Source organism: Gallus gallus, chromosome 3 (genome assembly GCF_016699485.2).
Source record: "Gallus gallus isolate bGalGal1 chromosome 3, bGalGal1.mat.broiler.GRCg7b, whole genome shotgun sequence".
NCBI classification, from domain to species: domain Eukaryota; kingdom Metazoa; phylum Chordata; class Aves; order Galliformes; family Phasianidae; genus Gallus; species Gallus gallus.
Window position 1 is genome coordinate 21,642,134 of NC_052534.1, and position 20,318 is coordinate 21,662,451.

The window sequence follows — 20,318 nt, forward strand, 5'->3', positions numbered from 1 at the left end:
TTTATGTATTTCTTATCACTCTAACTCAGGCAACTCAATAGTTTCAGATATAGACTTAGGCTGCTGCTCCTCCCTGCTTCTTGCAGTCTTTGTTAAAGTAGTAAAGAAGTCTTTCATCAGCCTGGCACTTAAATGTGATTCTCTATTATAAAGAGAATGTGCACTAACGAGCTGTGCTGGGGTGGTGGAGTCTTTTTCTTCCTTATAAGTCCCTTAGTGGTCAGATGCCTAACAACGCGAAGCTGTGCAGTCTACAAGGCAGCAGTGCACCACTCACCGCTGTGTTTGCTCTGAAAGGTTTGTTGCAAGGAAGGAAGCATGCCAAGTCATATTTTGCTTCTTCCATCCTCTACTAATGGCTTGTTAATGAAGTGGTAAGTGTATTCCCAATTTCTTTTTCTCTGCCTCCTAAGGAAGTGTTTTGGGACAAAATGTACTGATTTACTTTCAGGTGATTTCCAGAGCAAAATCGAGGCACTTATTTACTTAATTAAGTTTAGAAGCCACATTGTAAGTGCCCTGATGTTGCCAAGAGTGGTACAGGTCGAAGGTTGCTGGTAAGAGCTGTTCTAACGCTCTGGTCTTTATGAGCACAAAGATGTGATTACAGCACTAAATACAAACATAAAGACTTTATTGAATGCTGCTCAATTCCCCAAAGATCTTTCATTACAAAAGTTTTCCACACAACTGCAATTTAAGAGATTGGAATGGTACTCTGATAAAAGATGTGAAAAATACTTGATCAGGTGACAGACAAGACTTCCCTCGTCAACTTTCCACTTTCAAGAAGTGGACTGCATTTTCTTTAAATAAAACAAGGAACTAGTTACTGACAGCCTTTCCTCCTTACTAAAAGGAAAAAGATTCCCCCTTTTGGTATTGCTCTTCCATCCACAAGGTGCTAAAAGTAATGCAGAAATGGCCACAAGGGATGGGCAGTCTCTAGGAGAACTGTGCTTATCTGCAGCCCTCCGTGGGCTGAGCAGGAGCATCATTGACGGGCTCTCTAAGGGAAGCTCCATCCTCAGCTGCAGCAGGAGGAAATTTTAAGTAAGCCCAGGACCCAGAGGCAGTGAGGAGAGCGTAGAGGCACTCACTGCGTGCAGCCAAGCACGTGGGCCATCCTGCCCTGTTCAAGCTGACCTTCTCTCCCTATTTCATCTCATGGTAAGTGACCTTATACAAAAACCTAAATGTGAATTCAGTCAGGAATTCAAGAACCTGAGAGATCCTTCCAGTGCTGTGAGGGACACACACTGCGTGTCTCATGCTACTGGTAACGGACCTTGGTTTTATTTGAGAAAATACAGCACCGCTAGAAGCCTTTTCCATCATCTTCACCAAGGTATGCAGCGATGTGAAAAGCACATATAAAACAAGGAAAAAATGTACATAGCAAACTATACCACCTATGTGCAACACAATCAAAAATTCAAGTCATAATTCTCACCACTCCCGTAATTATTTCACTCATTAAGGATGATAATTCAGTTCTATGAAACGCTGGAAGTGACAGGATATCGATAATCAGACAAATTTACAATATGCCGTGGTACTGACATCACTTAAATGCTGTATTTAAATTCAAATCTTTTCATTTACACGTAGCCAGAGAAAAGTTGGCTGTTCCTACTGTACTGAGGAGGTTTATTTTGCAAATTTTTACGTATTTCAAAAGGGTACAAAAAAGTATGTTTGCTGAGTGGAGGCTGTCATTTATTTGGCACTTGTATTGTGTGCATTGAGCACGTTGTGAGTGCTGTTCTGCTTCTCTGCCATCGCCTTCTTCAGCTTTAACTCCTCTAGCTTTCTCCACAGCTCTTCACGTTCCAATTCCTTCTTTTTCTCTCTGTGGAAAAGAGTGAGGTATCAATTTCAGACGCGTCTTTTAGCGCAGTGTGGTGATGCAGGTACCAAAACAGCTGTGGTCTACACCTTGTAATCTGCAGCTTAAGTTAAGTGTTTTCCCCAAAGCTATATTCAGAGGCATTCCATTTCCTCTATTAAAAAGTAAGCATACAAATTAGTAAAGACTAGCAGTAAAACAGTAACTGCGCTCTGACATGAGTTTGTCAGATGATTGCTGTAGTGTGGTTTTGCAGAGATGACTGCAGTTTGGAAACAAGAAAGATACTGAGCACTTTGGGCCAGTGGAAGTAGAGCTGCTGGAAGGAGCCTTAGCGTGCTAGCACAGCTGCAGCAGCACTGGTGGGTGGTTGGTGGGATAACGGAGGCGTTTGAGCAGTGAGGTGTTTTCCAGCCAAGCTTTCTCCAGCAACAGGCCCTGAAGCAGAGCCAGCACCAGGCGGCCCCCACCGCAGCAGTATCCACTGTGTGCTTCTACAGAACCCCCGCAGCCACAGCAGTTAAGTGCTAGATTTCAGCTGGTACATTCTAGGTCATCACCATCCATTTGGACACACAAACAAACAAAAACCATCACCTTTGCCTTTCTGCTTTATACGAGCTGGTAAGCTCATCAAAAAGCTTGCCGTTCATTTCCATCAGTGTTTTCAGCACATTATATACCAGTGCCACGATGGTTCTAGAATGGAAGGAGCACAACCATTAGAATTAACACAGACTTCAATAAGCAACTGTTTGGTTTCCTTTTTGGACCCTGAGCTTTGTCTTTAAGGTGCTTCTGTAAAGCCCAGTTTTTGAAAGAAAATCTTGTCCTATAGCTCCCTCCATAAATGAATAAATGAGTATTTAACTTTAAACTCCCAACTCCAGTCATCACATAACATACAACTGTTGGTACTGTGACAGCACTATAAAGCCATTAATTATGTTAGCATTTAATGAACTGAATTCTCACAAGGGTTTTTAAGTATTTGAGCAATGAAACAGGAGCGTCTCAAAGGATAAAACTTCTGGTGCTAAGCCCGAGTTTGGCAGTTAATTCAAGAAAACAAATAGCTCAAGCAGTACGGCTGTGTCTTATGTAAATTACATCTTGACAGCCACAGATCATTTTCCTTTTTGACTCTATTTGTGAAGATATACTCATGTCATTAAGTTATCTTAATAATGTTTATCTCCTTTCAGCCAACTCTGAATTATTACACACAAACCTGCAGAAATTGCAGTAAACATGAAAAAGGTGCCTATCTTTCAGCTTATCACTAATCAAAAAAGGTGAGCTGTAAGGTAAGCTGTCTCCCCCTCGTTCCCCTCGCTAGTGGATCACCTTCACACAGCAGTAAGGAGCATAAGGCCGTAGAGCAGGGATGCCATGCAGTCATCGCCTTGAAAAATGAGTGAAAGAAAAAACTAAGGCAGTAAGCAAAGGACCAGATTTGCCTTTTCAGTACTCTGTTCACTGTGGCACCTTTGAGATCTCTCTCCTGCTGACCAGAGGCCTCACGCTCACCCAAAATGCCCACACACTGAACGCTGGCTGTCTCATGGTTTGAAGACAAAAGCTTACTTAGGTTATTGGTTTTCTGAGAGGAACAGCCTGATCCTAAGTGAATAATTAAGACCACACTGGGCAGGTAGATAGATGTAAATAAGCTTCTCTGTCCTTCAAATCAGATTAAAACCACAGGGCTGTACTTGCTTCCTGAACTTCCTGCTTTTCAAAGCATACCATTAATTTGTGTCTTTTGTGCCCTTCCTAAATTAAGGAGCACCTTCTGTCTGCAGCCAGGGGAAAAGGGACACAGTTCAGATTTGTCGAGGCCTGCAGGCACTACTAAGGCTCCAAGAACCAGGTCTCCCGTAGTTACATTCAGGCTCAGCTGGTACTTTTGCATTGACACGCACCGCCTGGATACATTCAGAATAATCTCAGCCTCTGAGGGCTCTTAACAGGTGTCTGATTTGCTTAGACTGCAGAAGGCTCCCGCCTGTAAAAAGCTTTCTGTGTTCTACAGATTGACTCAGTGTAGGGTGCTGAGCACAGCCAAACCTTGCTAATATTTTAAGATTTGGTGTCATTACTTTGTCTTGCAAATATGAAAAAAAAACAACCAAATTAAGTAGGAAATCAAATAACCAACACCTAAGCTCAAATGTCATTGAACATCACAACGGCCATCCAATTCCTGCATTTTTTGGGTAAATTCCAGTTCTCCGTCACAGTGCAGAACAGTGCAAGCACAATATTGCTGAAAATGACATCCATTTTAGCAGATTTCATCTAAGTTCAAACGAAGACATATTTACAAGGTTATGATCTCAATTCAATGCAGTAGGCTTAATGCAGTGCATTTCCGGTACTGCAGACAGTGAGATGTTACTTACGGGTTCCAGTGTTCTTTGGAGATCTTGTATAAACTACCAAACATAATTGGTAGAATTTTATCGATGTTCTCCTCAATCAGACTAAGAATATATTCATTATTCCAAAAGTACAAAGCTCTTTCTGCAACCTGAAACGCAAAGGTTAGCGGTCAGCAACCAGAAAACAAATGACTGCAGGTGATTTTTGAAGGGTTTTTGTTTGTTTGTTTTTTTACCTGAAAATGTGAACTTGACACACACTTGGATATTTGCTTAAATAAAGGCTCTTCTATTTTTTTGAATTGTGTCGGCTCTATTACATCTAAGATTTCTTCAATTTCACCTAAAAACATTACCTGTTTGTGTAAAAGAAATACATTAACAAGTATGAGAATGTTTTATATTGACAGTGTAAACAGAAACAAAATATGGCTTAAACATGAGAACGTGCACACAGTGGTGCCTCGGGGATCCACGGGCTTTTCTGCAGGCTGAAAGAAGGCAGAAGTGGTGCCAGAGACCTGGATGCAGCTCCTACCTCGGGGTCTCCCTTTGTGTGACTGCTCTAGCACCTAACAGAGCTGCTTTTGCCCAATGTTTTTCTTTACAGTTAAAAAAAGCTGCCACATTTTACTTCCAAGGTAGCTGCAGAGGTTACCTTTGAGATCTGCAGAGTAGCTGCTGAAGTGGCCAGTAGTTATAGGGGTTTTAAGGTAGAGCCTGCAGGACAGCAGGCAGGTGGCATGGAAACATTCAGTGCCACGCAACCAAACAGACAACAGCGCCGAAGGGCCCCATTCTCAGGCACCAACAGAGTGGTGTCAGTCCGGCTCCAGACTGTGCTCATTTGAATTACAGAGAAGAAAAGCCAGCCAGAAAAAAACAATTTCCCCAGACCATTAAGAGTTATTTTCACCCTGTGGAAAAAATGTATGCACGCTTCACCAGAGTTCTATTCAGCTTCTCCGTGGCTACATCTGGGTTGTGTGTGGTACAGATGACTGCTACCTCCAACATAGTGTGACCACTACGGTACTTCTCACCTCAAAACTCTCATTCTCTATTAAGTACCTTAATTAGAATGAACTTCTAGCACAGTTTTAACATAGCAGCACCACAGTGACAGCTGGCATGCCAAAAAACTGCTCTGAGTAGCCTGACAAAGATGAGCACTCTATAAAGTTTCAAGAGCTGCAAGTTTGTTGCAAGATCTCTTGAGAAGTTCAGCAGGGATGCGGAGCACAACCCTGCCACGCTGCAGTTTGCATCACAGCAGACAAGAAACAGAAGAGAAAAAAGACAAAACCAACCTCTTTCTGACTGCAAGTTTTGGGCCAGAATTTGAGCAGTCCTCTGATTACCTGTATGAGAAACACAACCAAGTTAAAGCAGAGCACGTTTTTGTTACATATTTGATAAGATAGAGGAGAAAAAAAAAGTCTGTTTCTCCCTCAGAGGTTCAACAGAAACTGAATTAGGCTAAAAGCAATTCCACGAAAATAAATGTCTCATTTAAATATTTCTCTTGCTTTGGTTACCCACTCCCACTGCACTACGTACACTGATAGCATGCTGATATCGTCAAAGCATCCCAAAATGAAGCTCGTTTCCCTGTAGGCAGACTGCCAGTACTTTTACTTGTTCCCTCCTGACCCACACACCGCAGAGCACTGCACCCGGTGGGTTTTGTAGGCCAGGAGAAAGAAGCGCACAGACAGCACGAACGGCAAACTGAGGGGTCCCGGCCTCCACCAAACCTTTTTTCTTCTATGATTTTAAGTGTCAAAGGCTGGAAAGTAGAAATGATGGGAACTTGCAAAGAAAATGTATTTCAGTATCTACACTGGAAACTGTCTCACGTAAGACTGGAAAAACCCTTTAGGAAACGTAATTGGAAAGCACCACCTCCAAAAGGAGCAGCAGCTGTTCCCCAGAACAGACACCTGGCCCAGCACCAACCTGAAGCATGAATGCTGGCTGAAGAAAGCCCAAACTGCACCTTGCAGACACAGAAACCTTCAAGCAATGCAAAATTGCATTCTGAGGAAAGACCTCAGCTTGTATGGCATAGCAGCACCTAACAGATCATTCCCAGCTGTAGAACGTAATCTACTATGTGAATGCCTTCCATATTGCAATTTTCCCATGTTTTTTTCCTTCAGTCTTCCCAGCTGGCTGTTTGGCTCACAGCTGTGTGTACCGTCACAGGTGACGTGCTGACAGTAAGTTAATGATGCTTGGTGCTCACTGGATTTTATCCTGGGATACGCAAACTAGAAGACTGGCTGTCACCTGAGAACTCAGCAAATGAGGACTTCATGTTTGATATTTTTAAAGCACAAGTCGGAACTTGTACAGTCTACCAGTACCTTCCCTTCCCCAGACAACACCAGAAAGCCAAAATAATTTCAGATGGGTACGTCTTCCAAAGAAAAGCTACTGGAACCTAATGTACGTCTCTGTAACCTGAAGCATGAATGTACTGATGTTAGAGGCACAGAGCTGGGTCAGCTGCAACAGCCCGGTTTCCAGCAGTGGGCAATGAGTGCTGAATATACTTCACTACATGGACTCACATTCTCAACTTGACAAAGAAGTAGTATGTTCCTGCTATAACGTGCAAACCTCTATAACACACCTATTCCTTGCTCTTTAGAGAGAGTATCAGTTTCCAGCTTGACCACACTCTTACACTGAAAAGCTGAGACGTGCATATTTAAGTTCAAAGCCTTTTTTCCAACATCTGCACAAATGTAGATCTGAAGTTGTACTGCTCTTACAGCACAAAATACACATGGTTAATATTCCTCCCAGGGCTACGAGATTCCTATAAAGCTGACTTACACCAGCAGACACCTGCTAGACAACTTCCGTACAAGGGCTGCACATTCAGCCTGATTCTCATGAAATGAAATTCCATCCATGTAAAGGCTGTGGCACTCAGCAGGGTTAGGTAATGAGCTCCTGTCAGCTCTGCAAACATCAAGACCGACCTAAGGCAGACTACCATAGCTACATGAGCTCGGAACGCACGTCCTCTGCATTGACCCCGAGAGACGGTTCCTGCCAGAAACACAACAGGGAGGTACTCATGAAGCCTTCTGATGGACTTCTTAAAATACTACTTCACCTACAGCCAAACAAAATCCGTCTGCTATTTCATCAGCTACCCTATCTCGTTTTAACATCTACATTTCAAGCACTTCAAGTTTCTTACATCTTCACTTACTACTATATATCAACTTTGACTCTTCCTTTATAAAGGCAACTTTACTGTAAGTTCACATTAATAACCAAAGTATTTCGATTTCCAACATCTCCTTAATGGAAGGATTTCCAGTTGCTGACCCAACTGTTTCTGTCCCGGCTGCTGCAGCGCCGCTCTGTTTCCCCATGAGCTGCAGCACTGCCTGCACGCTGTACGGGCACAGGCGGACTGCCGGCAGGAAGCGCTGCCATTCCCTTTGAGGCCGGGCGGGCTGTGTGTGCTGCAGGAGATGCAGTCTGGCAGAAGGCACTGATGCCCGAAGCACCTCTACTGCAGCTGCCAGGAGGTGTCCCAGGAACCAAAAAGACAAACATCACATTTGGAATGTCAGCATCCTTACTGTCTAAATGAAGTGTAGCTGCTCTTTCTCACTTCCACTTTGGGACAGTGTATTCCCTGAAATATTTCACGTTTCTGCTAGGCACGAGCCATCAGCACCGCTAATACTCAAACTGTAGCTCTTAGCAGGAAGGAACACAGCTGTTACATGCATTCTCATATGAGGGGATTTATGTGATCTCTGTGGTTCAAACTTTTATTTCAACTTCATCTCGGATGCAGGCTAAGAGATAACTGCACTTCCAAACTCAGGACTTTCTCCTACACTTTCTTTCCCCCCTAAAAAACGCCTATGGATCACAGTCAAGATATCAGATAGCACTGCTCTGCAATTCCAGTCAACTGCACTGAAATACTAAGTTGAAATTAAAACCAGAAAAACATGCAACTGAAAAACACTTACAGGCTCTGTTAAAGTTGTATCTTTCTCCAGGAACTGTACAACACAATAGGCGAGCTAGAATATAAGTCACAGAATTATTTAAACAGACACTGGTTAGACACTGCAGCATAACTAAATAGCACAGCTTGTAATGAGAGCACTTCAGAGCATGAAAAAAGAAAACAAGAAAAGAAAGGCTGAAGCCCCAAACACTGTATTCTCCCCCACCTCGGTGATCGCTGCCCAACGGCCTGAGGAGTGATACTGTACATTCTATATTCACTTATTTACATAGTGTTTACTTAGCACACAGCTAAGTGACAAACAGCCATAGCTCTGCCATGTACAGAAGCCACACAAAGAGTGACAGTTCTAATTTCCATCCAGATTGATTTTGAGAAATCACAGTATGCTTCATCTCACAATATGACCCAGATACAAAATGATTGCTGTGCATTACCAAAATGTGTATTGCCAAACCTGAAATCAAGAACTACCTTTTTTTTTGTTTGTTTTTGAATCTGTTATCCTAGAACAGGTCACTACAACAAGCCTAACTTACTGCTGCTACTCATAAGATGTGTGTGTGTGCATTCAAAAGAACAGTACAGCACACACAGACTTCATAGATTCCCATTAAGGCATTACTGTGCCACTTACCCACTGTTCAGAGACACAAAGGCTCAAACTTAAGCCAGCTTTAAGATTTCATCTTTTAAGGGCAGGCTCCTTGTGCTGTAGAAACACAGCAGTGAGGTTACACCTGCCTGCAAAGCAGACTCAGTGCTGGTTTTGGGATAACATGAAGGCAGAAACACAGCGATGGGACGGCTCCTTCATTTCCAAGTGCTGTTTTGGTACATAGCACCGTGGTTTGTGACGGGATAGACAAGTAGCCTGCTCAACAAACCAAATGCTGCCTTCCAGTATCCAGTACAGCTGAGTTTAGAGCATCCTTTCAGGTACCAATGGACAAGATTAAACATATCACAGAAAAAGGGCAGCTTGCTGTACTGCTCTATCAAGCAGAATGCTTTTGGCATGTGAGCGGTTCCTTCATTTCACGTGGCAGCCTATCGCACAGTAATAAACCACAAAGATGAGTGATCTCATTAATTCCTAATTCTCATATACAGTTTTTACTGAGCTCTTAACTTGATCCTGTTTGTAGTCTATACAGTCATAATGATTTTGCTTTAATTGGAAACTCATTTCCTTGTTTTGTCTATAAAGGCGCTGTATTAGCTGGCAGACTAAGTTAACAAAGCTATTTTTTAATTAGCCAAGCTGAATTACTTGTAAGTTTACATCAAACATATTCAATGCTCAAGTGCCATATGTCCGGAAAGAATATACATTATTCCTCCAGTAAGATGATGAACGGCCACACTATGCATAAGAATGGCAGTTAAATGAATAACTGCTGCATTCTGACAGCATGTCATGGATCTACATAATTTCTAGCTGAGCTATTATGCATTTCTGCCATTTCTACCTAATGCCCCTCCCCCCCTCACAATCACTGGAAGGTTTTAGAAATAAAGAAGCACTTCTGGAATAAGCAGCTAGCCACACTCAGGGTTCCTTGGTACACAGCATGAAGGTTACGTTAAAAAAGTGATAAGAGAACAGAACAAGGGCCTGGGATTAAATGAAGCTTGGAGTGTGACAGACTGCCAAACCAAAAAGCTTCCCACTTCAGCTGATGTGAGTTCAAATCACTTACATTCCTTCACTTTTAATACATGCTAAAGCCTTATCTCAAAATTAACATTTATAAACAAGATCTGCAAGATCTTAAAAAATAAACATTTACAAATCCCTCAAACTGTTGACATTATAACACACGCTGCTTCAAACTTTCATTAGCTTCAAATGCAAATACAGAGAAAACCACTACTCTTAAAAATAGGCGAAAGCTTACCTGTGCGTGAAACAAAGCTAATCCCTTTGCAGTATGCATGGGAATCAGAACTTTCATAAGGAACTGTTTGTGTTCCGCTTTCAGTGGCAGTGCAAAACCATTGATAATACTGAAAACGTGAATAAGGAGGATTTATTTTTATTAAAAAAATCAAAACAAAACCAAGATTTTCCTAGCAAGAAGTAAAGAATTCCTGTACATTCACAGCAGACATTCCATTTCTCATTCCATGTCTAACCCTGGTAATTACAAAGCCATAAAGTAACTTCATATATGCACAGCCTCTAGAGGTTTGGCATCTTGGCAGGCATGTGAGAGAAGCAGAGTGGAAGCCCACTAACACTCATGAGAGGACTTTCACCATCACCTCCTTTAGGTAAAATAATCTAAAGTAAGTTGCTATGTAATGATAAAGTTCATACACATCAGGAAGCTGATCCATTTCATGCAGAATCACTTCAACACAACTTGCAGAGGAAAAAAATAGATGGCATATCATTTTTTAATTATTACAACAGCGCAGTTTGAAAATACGTTTTGAGTTTTCCCCCTAAAAGTAAAGCTTCCAAGTGGTCATTGATTCAATAACCTTGTCGTAAGAGTCAGCCATAGGACAAATGACAGTCCTTCAGGAAGACCTTAAGTTTTGTTTCCTAGATTTGAGATGAAGCTGAGCAAGTGGAATCCCATTTGCTTGGTTTTCATGATGATTGATTCCATGATACTTTCACAACCTGTTCAGCCACTTGTGTTTATAGTTTTCTACCATGAAATATATCAATGTCAGTTTTGGAAAATTATAAAAAAGATACCACAAACAGCTTTCAAAGTAAAAATTAAATTACTGAATTAGTGACAAACACGGTAATTAAGATACTTTCAAGGCTTTCCTGAACATACTTTAAACAAAATCAGCCTGCTGAAGGTTAAAGCATTGTATTCAACTTGAGAGCTGAAGTTCACATTCATTTTCCAAACCAAAGAATAAGTACTCTGTTGGATATATTCCTCAATAAGTGAGGACTCCTGAGACATATTTTGCCTGTCATCTTTAAAATGTGCACTGAAAAAGAAGGATTTAGACTCTATATCCTAATTAGATATTCACATGGTAACCCAGACAGTATTCAATTATATCAGTGGCTGCACTTCATCACTCATTACTGTAATACTCTTCTCATTCCCTAAGCAAGGAAACCGAAGCAAGCATTGCCCACAATAACATTTTGTATCTTTTCTGTCAGCTCAAACTTACCTTCCTAATATCTCAAGAAGTTCAGCAACACCATTGAAGTGCTCTGTTTCATATATAAACCTATTACAAAAAAAGAGAAAAATGGAAGCAGATTCCACGTAAGTAATCTTTACTAAGTTTTAGATATTTGAAAGGCAATCACAGATCAAACCCAGCTCTTTCAGTGCAAGAACAAATCTATGCAGTCACAGACTACAAAGGGAAAACAATATTGCTCAACCTCGACAGGCATACAGACAGAACATACCTGAGGAAAATGTTATTGATCTGTTTTCTGATGAATGCTCTTAAACCAAGGAATTTGCCATAAATTCGATGAAGAACTGTCTTCAGGAAATCACGTTCTCGTGGGTCCTCACTATCAAAGAGCTCCAGTAACTTCAAAAGTTAAATTGAAATGTATTACTTTAGGAAGACTCACATTTTGTCATGCTCCTAATCGATTTGAGCTTGATCTTTAACTTACAAAGTCTGCATTAGAAAAAACAGAACCGGTTTGACTTCATATTTTATTTGGATATCCAATGTTACTTTCAAAATCAGATTTTGAATAAAGCTGATTTAAGTACACCCAGCACTTTCATTTCCTTCATACCGAAAAGTCTGCATACAGCAGACATCAATAAAGCCATTCCAACTATTACCCTATCAAAATAACAATGAAATTCCAGGAATGATGTTATCAAATTTGGGGTAAGTGGTTTTTACCCGGTCTTCAAGAAATTAGCATGAAGCAAATCTGTGTCATACATTTATGATTTCTTAATTGAAACCTTGTTCTACCAATTTCAATACGCTACTCATGCCTTCAAGGTTAAACACAAGCATAATTCTCTGCAGAATCATTTTGTAAGACAAGTCTATGATAAGAATCATGCACATTTCCTCAGGGGACAGAGAGGGAGACAGATGTTTAACAGAATGCAAATGCATTAAAAATGAGCTGGGGACGGGAGGGAAATCAGCAAGTACAAGTTTCTTCATTTCTGTCTGACTCTAATGTCAGTGTTTCCCCGCCCTGTTTGGTTTTGTTAAATACCTTTTTCCTCCCCACAGTAGCTTAGCTCCAGCAATCACTACAGCCTCCTGCTTAGTCCAGCTCTGCAAGCTCTCGAACATCTACACCAAACAGCAGCAGGGACTGGGAACTGCAGTTTAAGGGCTTTACTCATTTCATTTCTATATTCAGAAGGAATTTCTCCGGGTCACTACTGCAGTTTCTCCCCACAAACAGCTTGGTGTGCTTTGCACCATCTTCATTATACTCTAGAGAAAGACCTTGTGAAACATCAGGAGCTGAAATACAGCAACATAGCTCTGAAGAACTGTGGGCCAGTCAGTGAATCGGACACCCGTGGCCAATAGTTCAGCAGCAGCTTCAGGTTTGAATTTTGTATGAAAGTCAAACAAAATAGAGAAGAAGGGAACACCTACAAACAAGAACGGTAAACCCAAAGAAGTGGGCATATAAATAGTCACTGAAGGCAGCAAGTGGAAGCATTCAACTACATTTTCACTTCTCACTGCTGTACTGTGGCAGCCTATTCACACTCAAGCTTTGAGAGATGAGCGTTTGGGCATAGTAAAAATCCCCAGTGAGGTAACCTTGGACAAGAATTGTTACAGTTTCACACAGCCTAATGCCTTGACTAGTGAGGTGTCATGTCCTACTTCACCCTTCTTCTTAGTAACTTTGTATGATGAGGCAACTTTGCACTATTTTCTCATGAACTTTCTCATTAAATTTTCCTTCTGCATATAATACACCACAATGTGAGAATGACACCATCCAGCAATAAGTCAGCACATGTTGGAACACATTTCATGTACATTAAGTTACTTATTCATAGGAAAAACAATTTTGCTGTAAGATTTCCCATCATAAATCTCTACGAAGAAAACAAACATCAAAGCACTACAACAGTGTCATTGGCACTGCTGATTTGACTGGAGGTAAGTTACAAATCATTAAAAACACAACTTGCATTAACAAAAAATCTTGCATTGCAAAGCAAAGAGGCTAATATCTGAAAACAAAGTGTTTCTGAAGTTGCTAATTACTAATTACTGCCTGTGCAGCAGGCATTGTTTCAGCAGTGATTTCTGCCAAACAACTAGCATTGAACCCTCTGTCAAAGTGAAAGTTTTAGGATCGCCTCAGCTGAACAACCATCAGCTACGCCTGAGAGGCAATCTTTAACTCTGAGGTAGGAAACCCGTCTACTTACCTGCTGTACAAATTTCTGGTCAATGAATCTCTTTGCAATACTAGGCTGAAAATCCGGGCTTTCCAAAAATCTTAGGAAAAATTCATACACCAACTACAAACAAAGTGAGAATTTTGAACAAGTTAATAAGTACACCATGATATGGATCTTAAACCCTACCCGAGTCAGCAGGACTATTCATGTACTTAACATTTACAAATGAAAACCATCATGGCCTCCAGTGCAATTTACTGTAAGCATCAAGTGCATTTTAATTCCCAGAAGATTCTAAGCTTAACAAATAAATAATTGAAAATACCACTCTACAAGAAAAATAAATTAGAAGTATTACACAAATTCATGTTTCCTACTACATTAAGAAGGCATTATGTAGAAATAAGCTACCAAACACTTATCAACACTGAGGGTAAAATTAAGTCCCCATTCATTATGATCCCGCAAGGCCCACAGACAGAGAGGAAGCAGTAAGGGCCTGAGGTGGCAGAGCAAGGCACAAAAATGGCAGAGCACAAGTCCCATACTGTTGGATTCATCACAAGTCCAAGATGAATAACGATGTGTATCCATAACAGCGGCAGGTGGGGGATGACGCATGCAACCTTCTGATTTATAAAATACACCTCAGGCATCTCTGAAGCAAGGCAGAACTGAGAGGAAAGATGCCTTCAGATTAGCTGCATTCAGGGCCTCTTATGTTTTCAATGCCTGTTTCTCAGCTCAGGAATAGTTAAATAGTAAGCAATAATACTAAAGCACACTTTAGATAAATACAAACATACTGCCTGGACTTTGGAATAAAACCTACACAGAGGTAACATATAGAGGCATGTATTTCGACAATTTCCACTAGGAAGAGTTACTGAACCATGGGTATTCATCTCTTTCAAGCTAGAAATTAGATAAATGTTTCAGTGGTTTGTACTGAAATGGGAAACATGACTGGAGGGAGGTTAACAGAGTATCATGGGAATTCATGCTGGAATTAAATTTCATTAAGTACTGAATTTGTATATTACGTATTTCTATCAGCAAACACAACAAGAACAGTTATGTGGAAGCTGCTGGAATGAAGCCACAATATTGGAAGCTATTGCCTAATTTTAAGAAAATAATAAAGAACATGAGGTTATCAGTAAGAAAGGGACAAGATAGATACAGGATGAAACTAAATAACCCTAAAGTCAGTTACAGAGATAAGAAAAAGAAGGATCAGATACTGGTTCTGAATGCTAGGATGACAAAGTTCCCCAGCTACACAGCAAAGCCACAGCACTGACAAATGAAATCCTGGGATTTTCCAATAAGATAATGACAGAACAGACAGAGATGTGCAGTACCATATTTGCTGGAGAAAACATATTCAGACCTGAAAGGATACAGAGGAGCCACCAGAATGGCCAAGGGCCAGAGTACCGATTGTTATGAGCCAAGACTAAATAGGTCTGTTTTGTTTACCCTAAAGGAAGGCAGGGAGAGAGGACAATTATGGCTTCTTTCCATAAATAGATATGGGAACTGGGATAAACACCCAGCAGAAGAAGGAGGCTAAAGCATAATGCCCTAGCAGAATCATAGACTAAATCAATATTAATGCCAGATTCTCAATATCTGATGACACGGCATGTCTCATTTCCAGTACAGAGAAGATCCATCAGTTACCATGTGAATGCTCTGAATAATCCAGGCAACTCCGGAACCACTACTACTCTTAAAGAGAGGAGCTTTCCGAAAAACAAACATTTAATGCTCAAAAATCCACGTACAGCTACTCAAGCCACACTTAAAAATGTACAGATAGTAGAAAGTAGTAAGAAACTTTGGGATTCCTTGGGAACCTTGGGAAATTTAGGAAACTTTATCCATGGTGTCCCAAGCTGTAATGGCTGTTTCTGGATAACTCAGTCTCTTCCTTCTCCCCTACACTAGTGCTTGAAAACAGGAGCTCAATCCTAAGTATGAGCAAGGGGGACAAGGATGGGTTCTAAACACAACAGACACTGGCTACTTTTACGTTGAAAACAAACAAACAAAAAAACCAACAAACCAACCAAATAACCAGACAGGTATCTTCAACCTTCCTGAGCACAACTGAAGCATTACCATTAGCAGTACTAAATCATGGGGAGGATTGTTGGATTTGGTAGTTTCAGTTCTCAAAGTCAGTCTGTTTGGGGTAAAAGAATTATTGCTTTGAGCTAACAATTCCACCATCCACCTACAGCTCCCTAAGCCCAGAAGCACAGGGTGGTTCTAGCGCCGGCTTGTTCAGTCTAATTTGGTTGCTACAAACCACCTTGAGTATAACTTTAAAGCTATGTCTTTCAGGTGACTCTAGTTTTTACTGAAGGTTTACAGTCTTTTGTAGTGGCTACACATGCTGCTGGTAACTTACTAAGCTATTACCTGTAACATTATGTTACAGTGAAATAATACATTCAACAGAACAGAGAACAGTAGAGTCAGATTTTTGTTTTCTTTTCCTTCCTAGAAAACTGGCTACGTGACAGGCAACAATTCTGAGTTCTACCATCTAGGTAAAGGATGGAGAGCTCAAGGAGAACTAAAGGAGGGAAAAACACAAACTATTTCCATTGTGCTGCACTAAGCAGATCTATTCCAAGGACCAGGATGATCAACTGCAGTAGCAGGAAATCCACTATCAGTAATCAGATAGCCTGGCCAAAACTCATTTAGAAAAAGGCAGAGGAAAAAGCCAAACAGAAAATTTCAAATAACACACAACACAGAGCTCTTCCACTTTCCCATAGATGAGCCTAAAGCACAAAGTGAAATGGTCACAGAAACCACAAGTTTTTTTCCCTCTAAGAACTATAGTTCACTCATGTCCTAAAGTGAACCGAGCAAACATTTACAAATTTTCTTCCTGGGAGACAGGAGCATTTGGAAGTCAAATGATGCCTCTACAGACTTTAGGAGATATCTGCATAGTCTTTGTGCAACCCCCACTGCATGGGGATACGCATGCCCCTTGTAAGGACATAAGTTGTTATATCTTCATGCAGTATTTTAAGGACAGAGGGGAGCAGATGGTATACAGATACTTAGCAACTATTGATCTTTTACTCTCTATCAGAAGTTGCTACACAACTAAGTACCTCAGATCTGAACTTGGATGATGACAAGTGATTTAGGATTGTTCAACTTTTAACAGATAATTGAGAAAAAAAAATCAGCAGTACTACAGTAAATAATGTCATTGATGCAGAGATGCTATAAAATCACAGGATTGGTAGAGGAGCGCAACAATAGAATAACTAACCTACTGTTAGCAAACAACAATGCCTATATTGTAAAGTTCTTGAACAGAGGGAGGGAAGAATGAGGAGATATCTATTTCCTGATCAAAAGACAAATAAAAGCTATTGCTCTGTTTGTGTAATTGTGACAAGAAACTGAATTGTTAACATTCACTTATATTTCATTGAAACCATACAAAAAATCATCAAGTGCAGAAAACAAACCTCCTAAATAAACATAATTACCCAGAACATCCATACATTTTTAAGACATATAGACACACACACCACACTTTAACACTACAAATCACTCCAAACAAGAAAGAGTATTTAAACAATTTGGAATGCTTATGTTTTGCCATATTCATACAAGTAAGAAAAACACCATGTTTTTCCTCATTCCCAAGTATAAAGCCTCAGTTATATTTTTATAAAACCAATTCTGACTTTCATACCAAAGGTACAAAATTACTCAGATATCTATTCACAGTTCATGCCTTACAAGAAGGCTTGACAATTAAGGAATCCCATACCTGTATGTGGGGCCACGAGGCTTCAAGAGTTGGCTCATCTTCTTCTGGATCAAAATCCGGGTTATCACTAGGTGGAAGTGTTCTGAAAATATTAGAACTAATCTGCAATAGAAAAAAATACATATTAATGGAATCATTTCTTTGCTTCCACAGACCACTCAGAACAAAGTACTGCTTTTATCTTAAAATTACACACAGTAACACCAGCTTAAAAAAAAAAAAAAAAAAAAAAAAAACAACTCAGTTTTCCTTTACATTTTCCAAAGGCCGTTGACAATACTAAGAAAGTAACTGATGGCTTCATTATCTTACACCTTTGTAGCTAGATATGGTCATACCTACACTTTTTCTTCACAACTATTAAAAGAAAATTTCTGCTTCCTGCCTCTGAAGCCTGGCTTTTAACTATGTGATACCACAAGCTGAAGCTTTGTATCAGGCATGAAATACAGCATGACTGATGATGAGTTAGACACCGCTCTTTTCACAAGGAACGTAGACGATCCCAAAAACGTATCTGACTTCAGATTTCTTGACTGTATTTCAAGATGTTCTTCACTTATGAGAAAAAAAACATAAGAACCGCTTACAGTTTTTTACCTTCCATAATTCCAAGATATTTCAAGGTTTTGGGAAGTCAAGCATAGCTAACAATTGTAACCTTTTGATCTAGCACAGAGTAACTTTGAAAAACTGGCAAAAATGGCTACCAAGTTACTTTAAGTATGACCTAGTCATGTCAAATCAATTTCAAGAGAGCAGATTTAAAAGAAGGGTTTTTTTCTTTTTCTTTTTTTTTTTTTTTTTTAACTGTATGCAAGTCTGGATAGAAGACCCATCTTTCAGATGTCAAAAGAAAAATAAATGTCATGTCATCTGCCAAATGCAACACGCTGGATTTTAAATCATTTTAACATGAACAATAGAGAACATGAAGTTAATTTCATTTCTGCATTTTCCACTGTTCTCTCAGGAACACATTTAGCCCAATTTTTCCAATTAAATTTCAAACTCGTTAGCCTTTTCAATCAAATCTGTTTCAAATAGCTGCTATCCACCCAACCCTACTCAACACAAAAGAAAGAATGCGTGACAGTTTGCAGCAAGTGCTACTGCACAGCTTCCATGGAGTCTCCAAGGTGTTTGAAGGATCCTGCAAAAGGACGTACAAAGATCCAGAAGTCACCCAGCTGGCTCTGCACAGAAGAATCAGCTGCTTCATTAAACAAAATACAAAGCTATTGCACACACTGACTTCGCAATTCCTCTTATGCCCTTAATTCCGTTCCCTCTCACTGTCTCCTGTTGGCACACATTAAAGCTGCAGACACTGCTGCTCTACACTAGAAGGTCAGTGATGTTCTGTATGGATGGGCATTAGAGCACCATCTCCTAGCTCTTCACACAGCAGGAAAAAACACTGCAGTTTGTTATGTGGTGATGTAAACATAAGGGACAGGAGTAAAAGTGGCTGGGGGAGGGAGAAAACAGGACCCTGAGAGAACGTGGATTTTAATCAAACCCCAAAACCAAGTCTTGGTTTTGTTACTTGACAATGACTACTCTTATCAGGTATGCAAAAAGGTAATCGTGAAAAGCATTCAAATGCAAATCAATCCCCAACCTACATCTGTCTGCAAGACTTCTGGTAATGTCTCTTGAAAATACACCTTTTTATTTCTAGATGCATCTTGCCAGACTGAATCAGTTAACCCTCTAGCACAGCTTCAGTTTCCATATAGAATACAATTTTGAGACTAGAACAGAGTACCAATTACCAAATTACCAAACATATCTCTGTAGCAGAAAACTAACAACCTCTCCTATTGTTTAAACAGCCCTTTTCATTCCTAAGCAGGGGGTAGGTATATTATCCCAAAACACTGATTTTAAACACACAGATCGTAACAGAGTTCAACATGCTCTTGCAGCTCCATCGGCTTTTACAGAAAGCCAGCATTAGCTTTCTAAACCTCAGAAACTTCCATAAAATGGCCTCTGAAAATGTACCAGTTAAAGTGTTAAGATAAAGTATTTTTTATTATTAGCTCTGAAATAGAAAAGAATCCCCTACTTCCCACTACTTCCCAAGGAAACTAAACATCTGGAGAGACATCAGATTCGGTTCTCATTTCTCAGCGTGCAGATAGAGATATGTGATACCTTTTGAAATTCTGAATACACTGCTGCTAGGATAATCCATGATCAATTTACATTAGATTTCTATGCGCTGGTGTAGAATGAGGGGAGGTTGGTAGACAAACAAGGATGAAGCAGAAATGGGGACTGGAGGGACATTCCTGCTGTGCTCCCAAACTCACCACGTTTTAGAGCTTTCAAGGTTCCCACTGATTTTAGACTTTCAGAAAGATTCATTATGCCAAACTCTAATTTGCTGTTATCTTCAGAGTACTACCAAGAAATTTCCAAACTGAGAAGCTGCTCATTTGAGACAACCTAGCAGGGAGCTGCGCTACCCCTCCAAAACTATTTACATGCAAAATTCTTCCTCAGTTCTTAAAGCAGAGACTTTGGCAATAGAATTACATAAAAGTCAGGCTGCCTGGAACACCAACAAATAGTTGACAGAGTATGTCCTGCACACCTGCCTAAACAGAAGGACATCCTTCAGACCTTGTTCCATCCTTGGCAGCCTGAAAAGATACCGCTCTCATTTCAAGCAGTGCTCCGTACCTCAGAGCAGAGTAGGGTCACTTACACCAGGCACAACTGTGGGGTGCTGGCTCAGCAGCTGTCACAGCACCAGAGTTAACGCAGAGAAGGAATGATAGGAGACCTCACCTGCACGGATCTCAGCTCTGGATATCTGTAAGGGATTGCTGACTTCACCACACAAAAACACAGGCAATTCCAATGAAATCTGTGCAAACCAGAAGAA

The 20,318-nt window shown here is 40.4% G+C and overlaps 1 protein-coding gene across 2 annotated transcripts in view; it reads right to left on the minus strand.

Moving 5' to 3' along the window:
- Positions 1-617: 617 nt before the first annotated feature.
- Positions 618-20,318, minus strand: part of PPP2R5A (protein phosphatase 2 regulatory subunit B'alpha) — a 40,208-nt gene continuing 20,507 nt past the window's right edge. For both annotated transcript variants that reach the window (XM_419432.7, XM_040697854.2), the window contains exons 3-13: positions 17,420-17,521; positions 13,630-13,722; positions 11,649-11,779; positions 11,402-11,461; positions 10,147-10,255; positions 8,244-8,297; positions 5,544-5,594; positions 4,470-4,589; positions 4,255-4,382; positions 2,447-2,548; positions 618-1,852 (exon numbers count right to left, since the gene is read on the minus strand). In XM_419432.7, coding sequence (XP_419432.2) covers positions 1,720-1,852; positions 2,447-2,548; positions 4,255-4,382; positions 4,470-4,589; positions 5,544-5,594; positions 8,244-8,297; positions 10,147-10,255; positions 11,402-11,461; positions 11,649-11,779; positions 13,630-13,722; positions 17,420-17,521 — 1,083 coding nt within the window. In that variant the 3' untranslated portion in view covers positions 618-1,719. The remainder of the gene's footprint in view (positions 1,853-2,446; positions 2,549-4,254; positions 4,383-4,469; positions 4,590-5,543; positions 5,595-8,243; positions 8,298-10,146; positions 10,256-11,401; positions 11,462-11,648; positions 11,780-13,629; positions 13,723-17,419; positions 17,522-20,318) is intronic.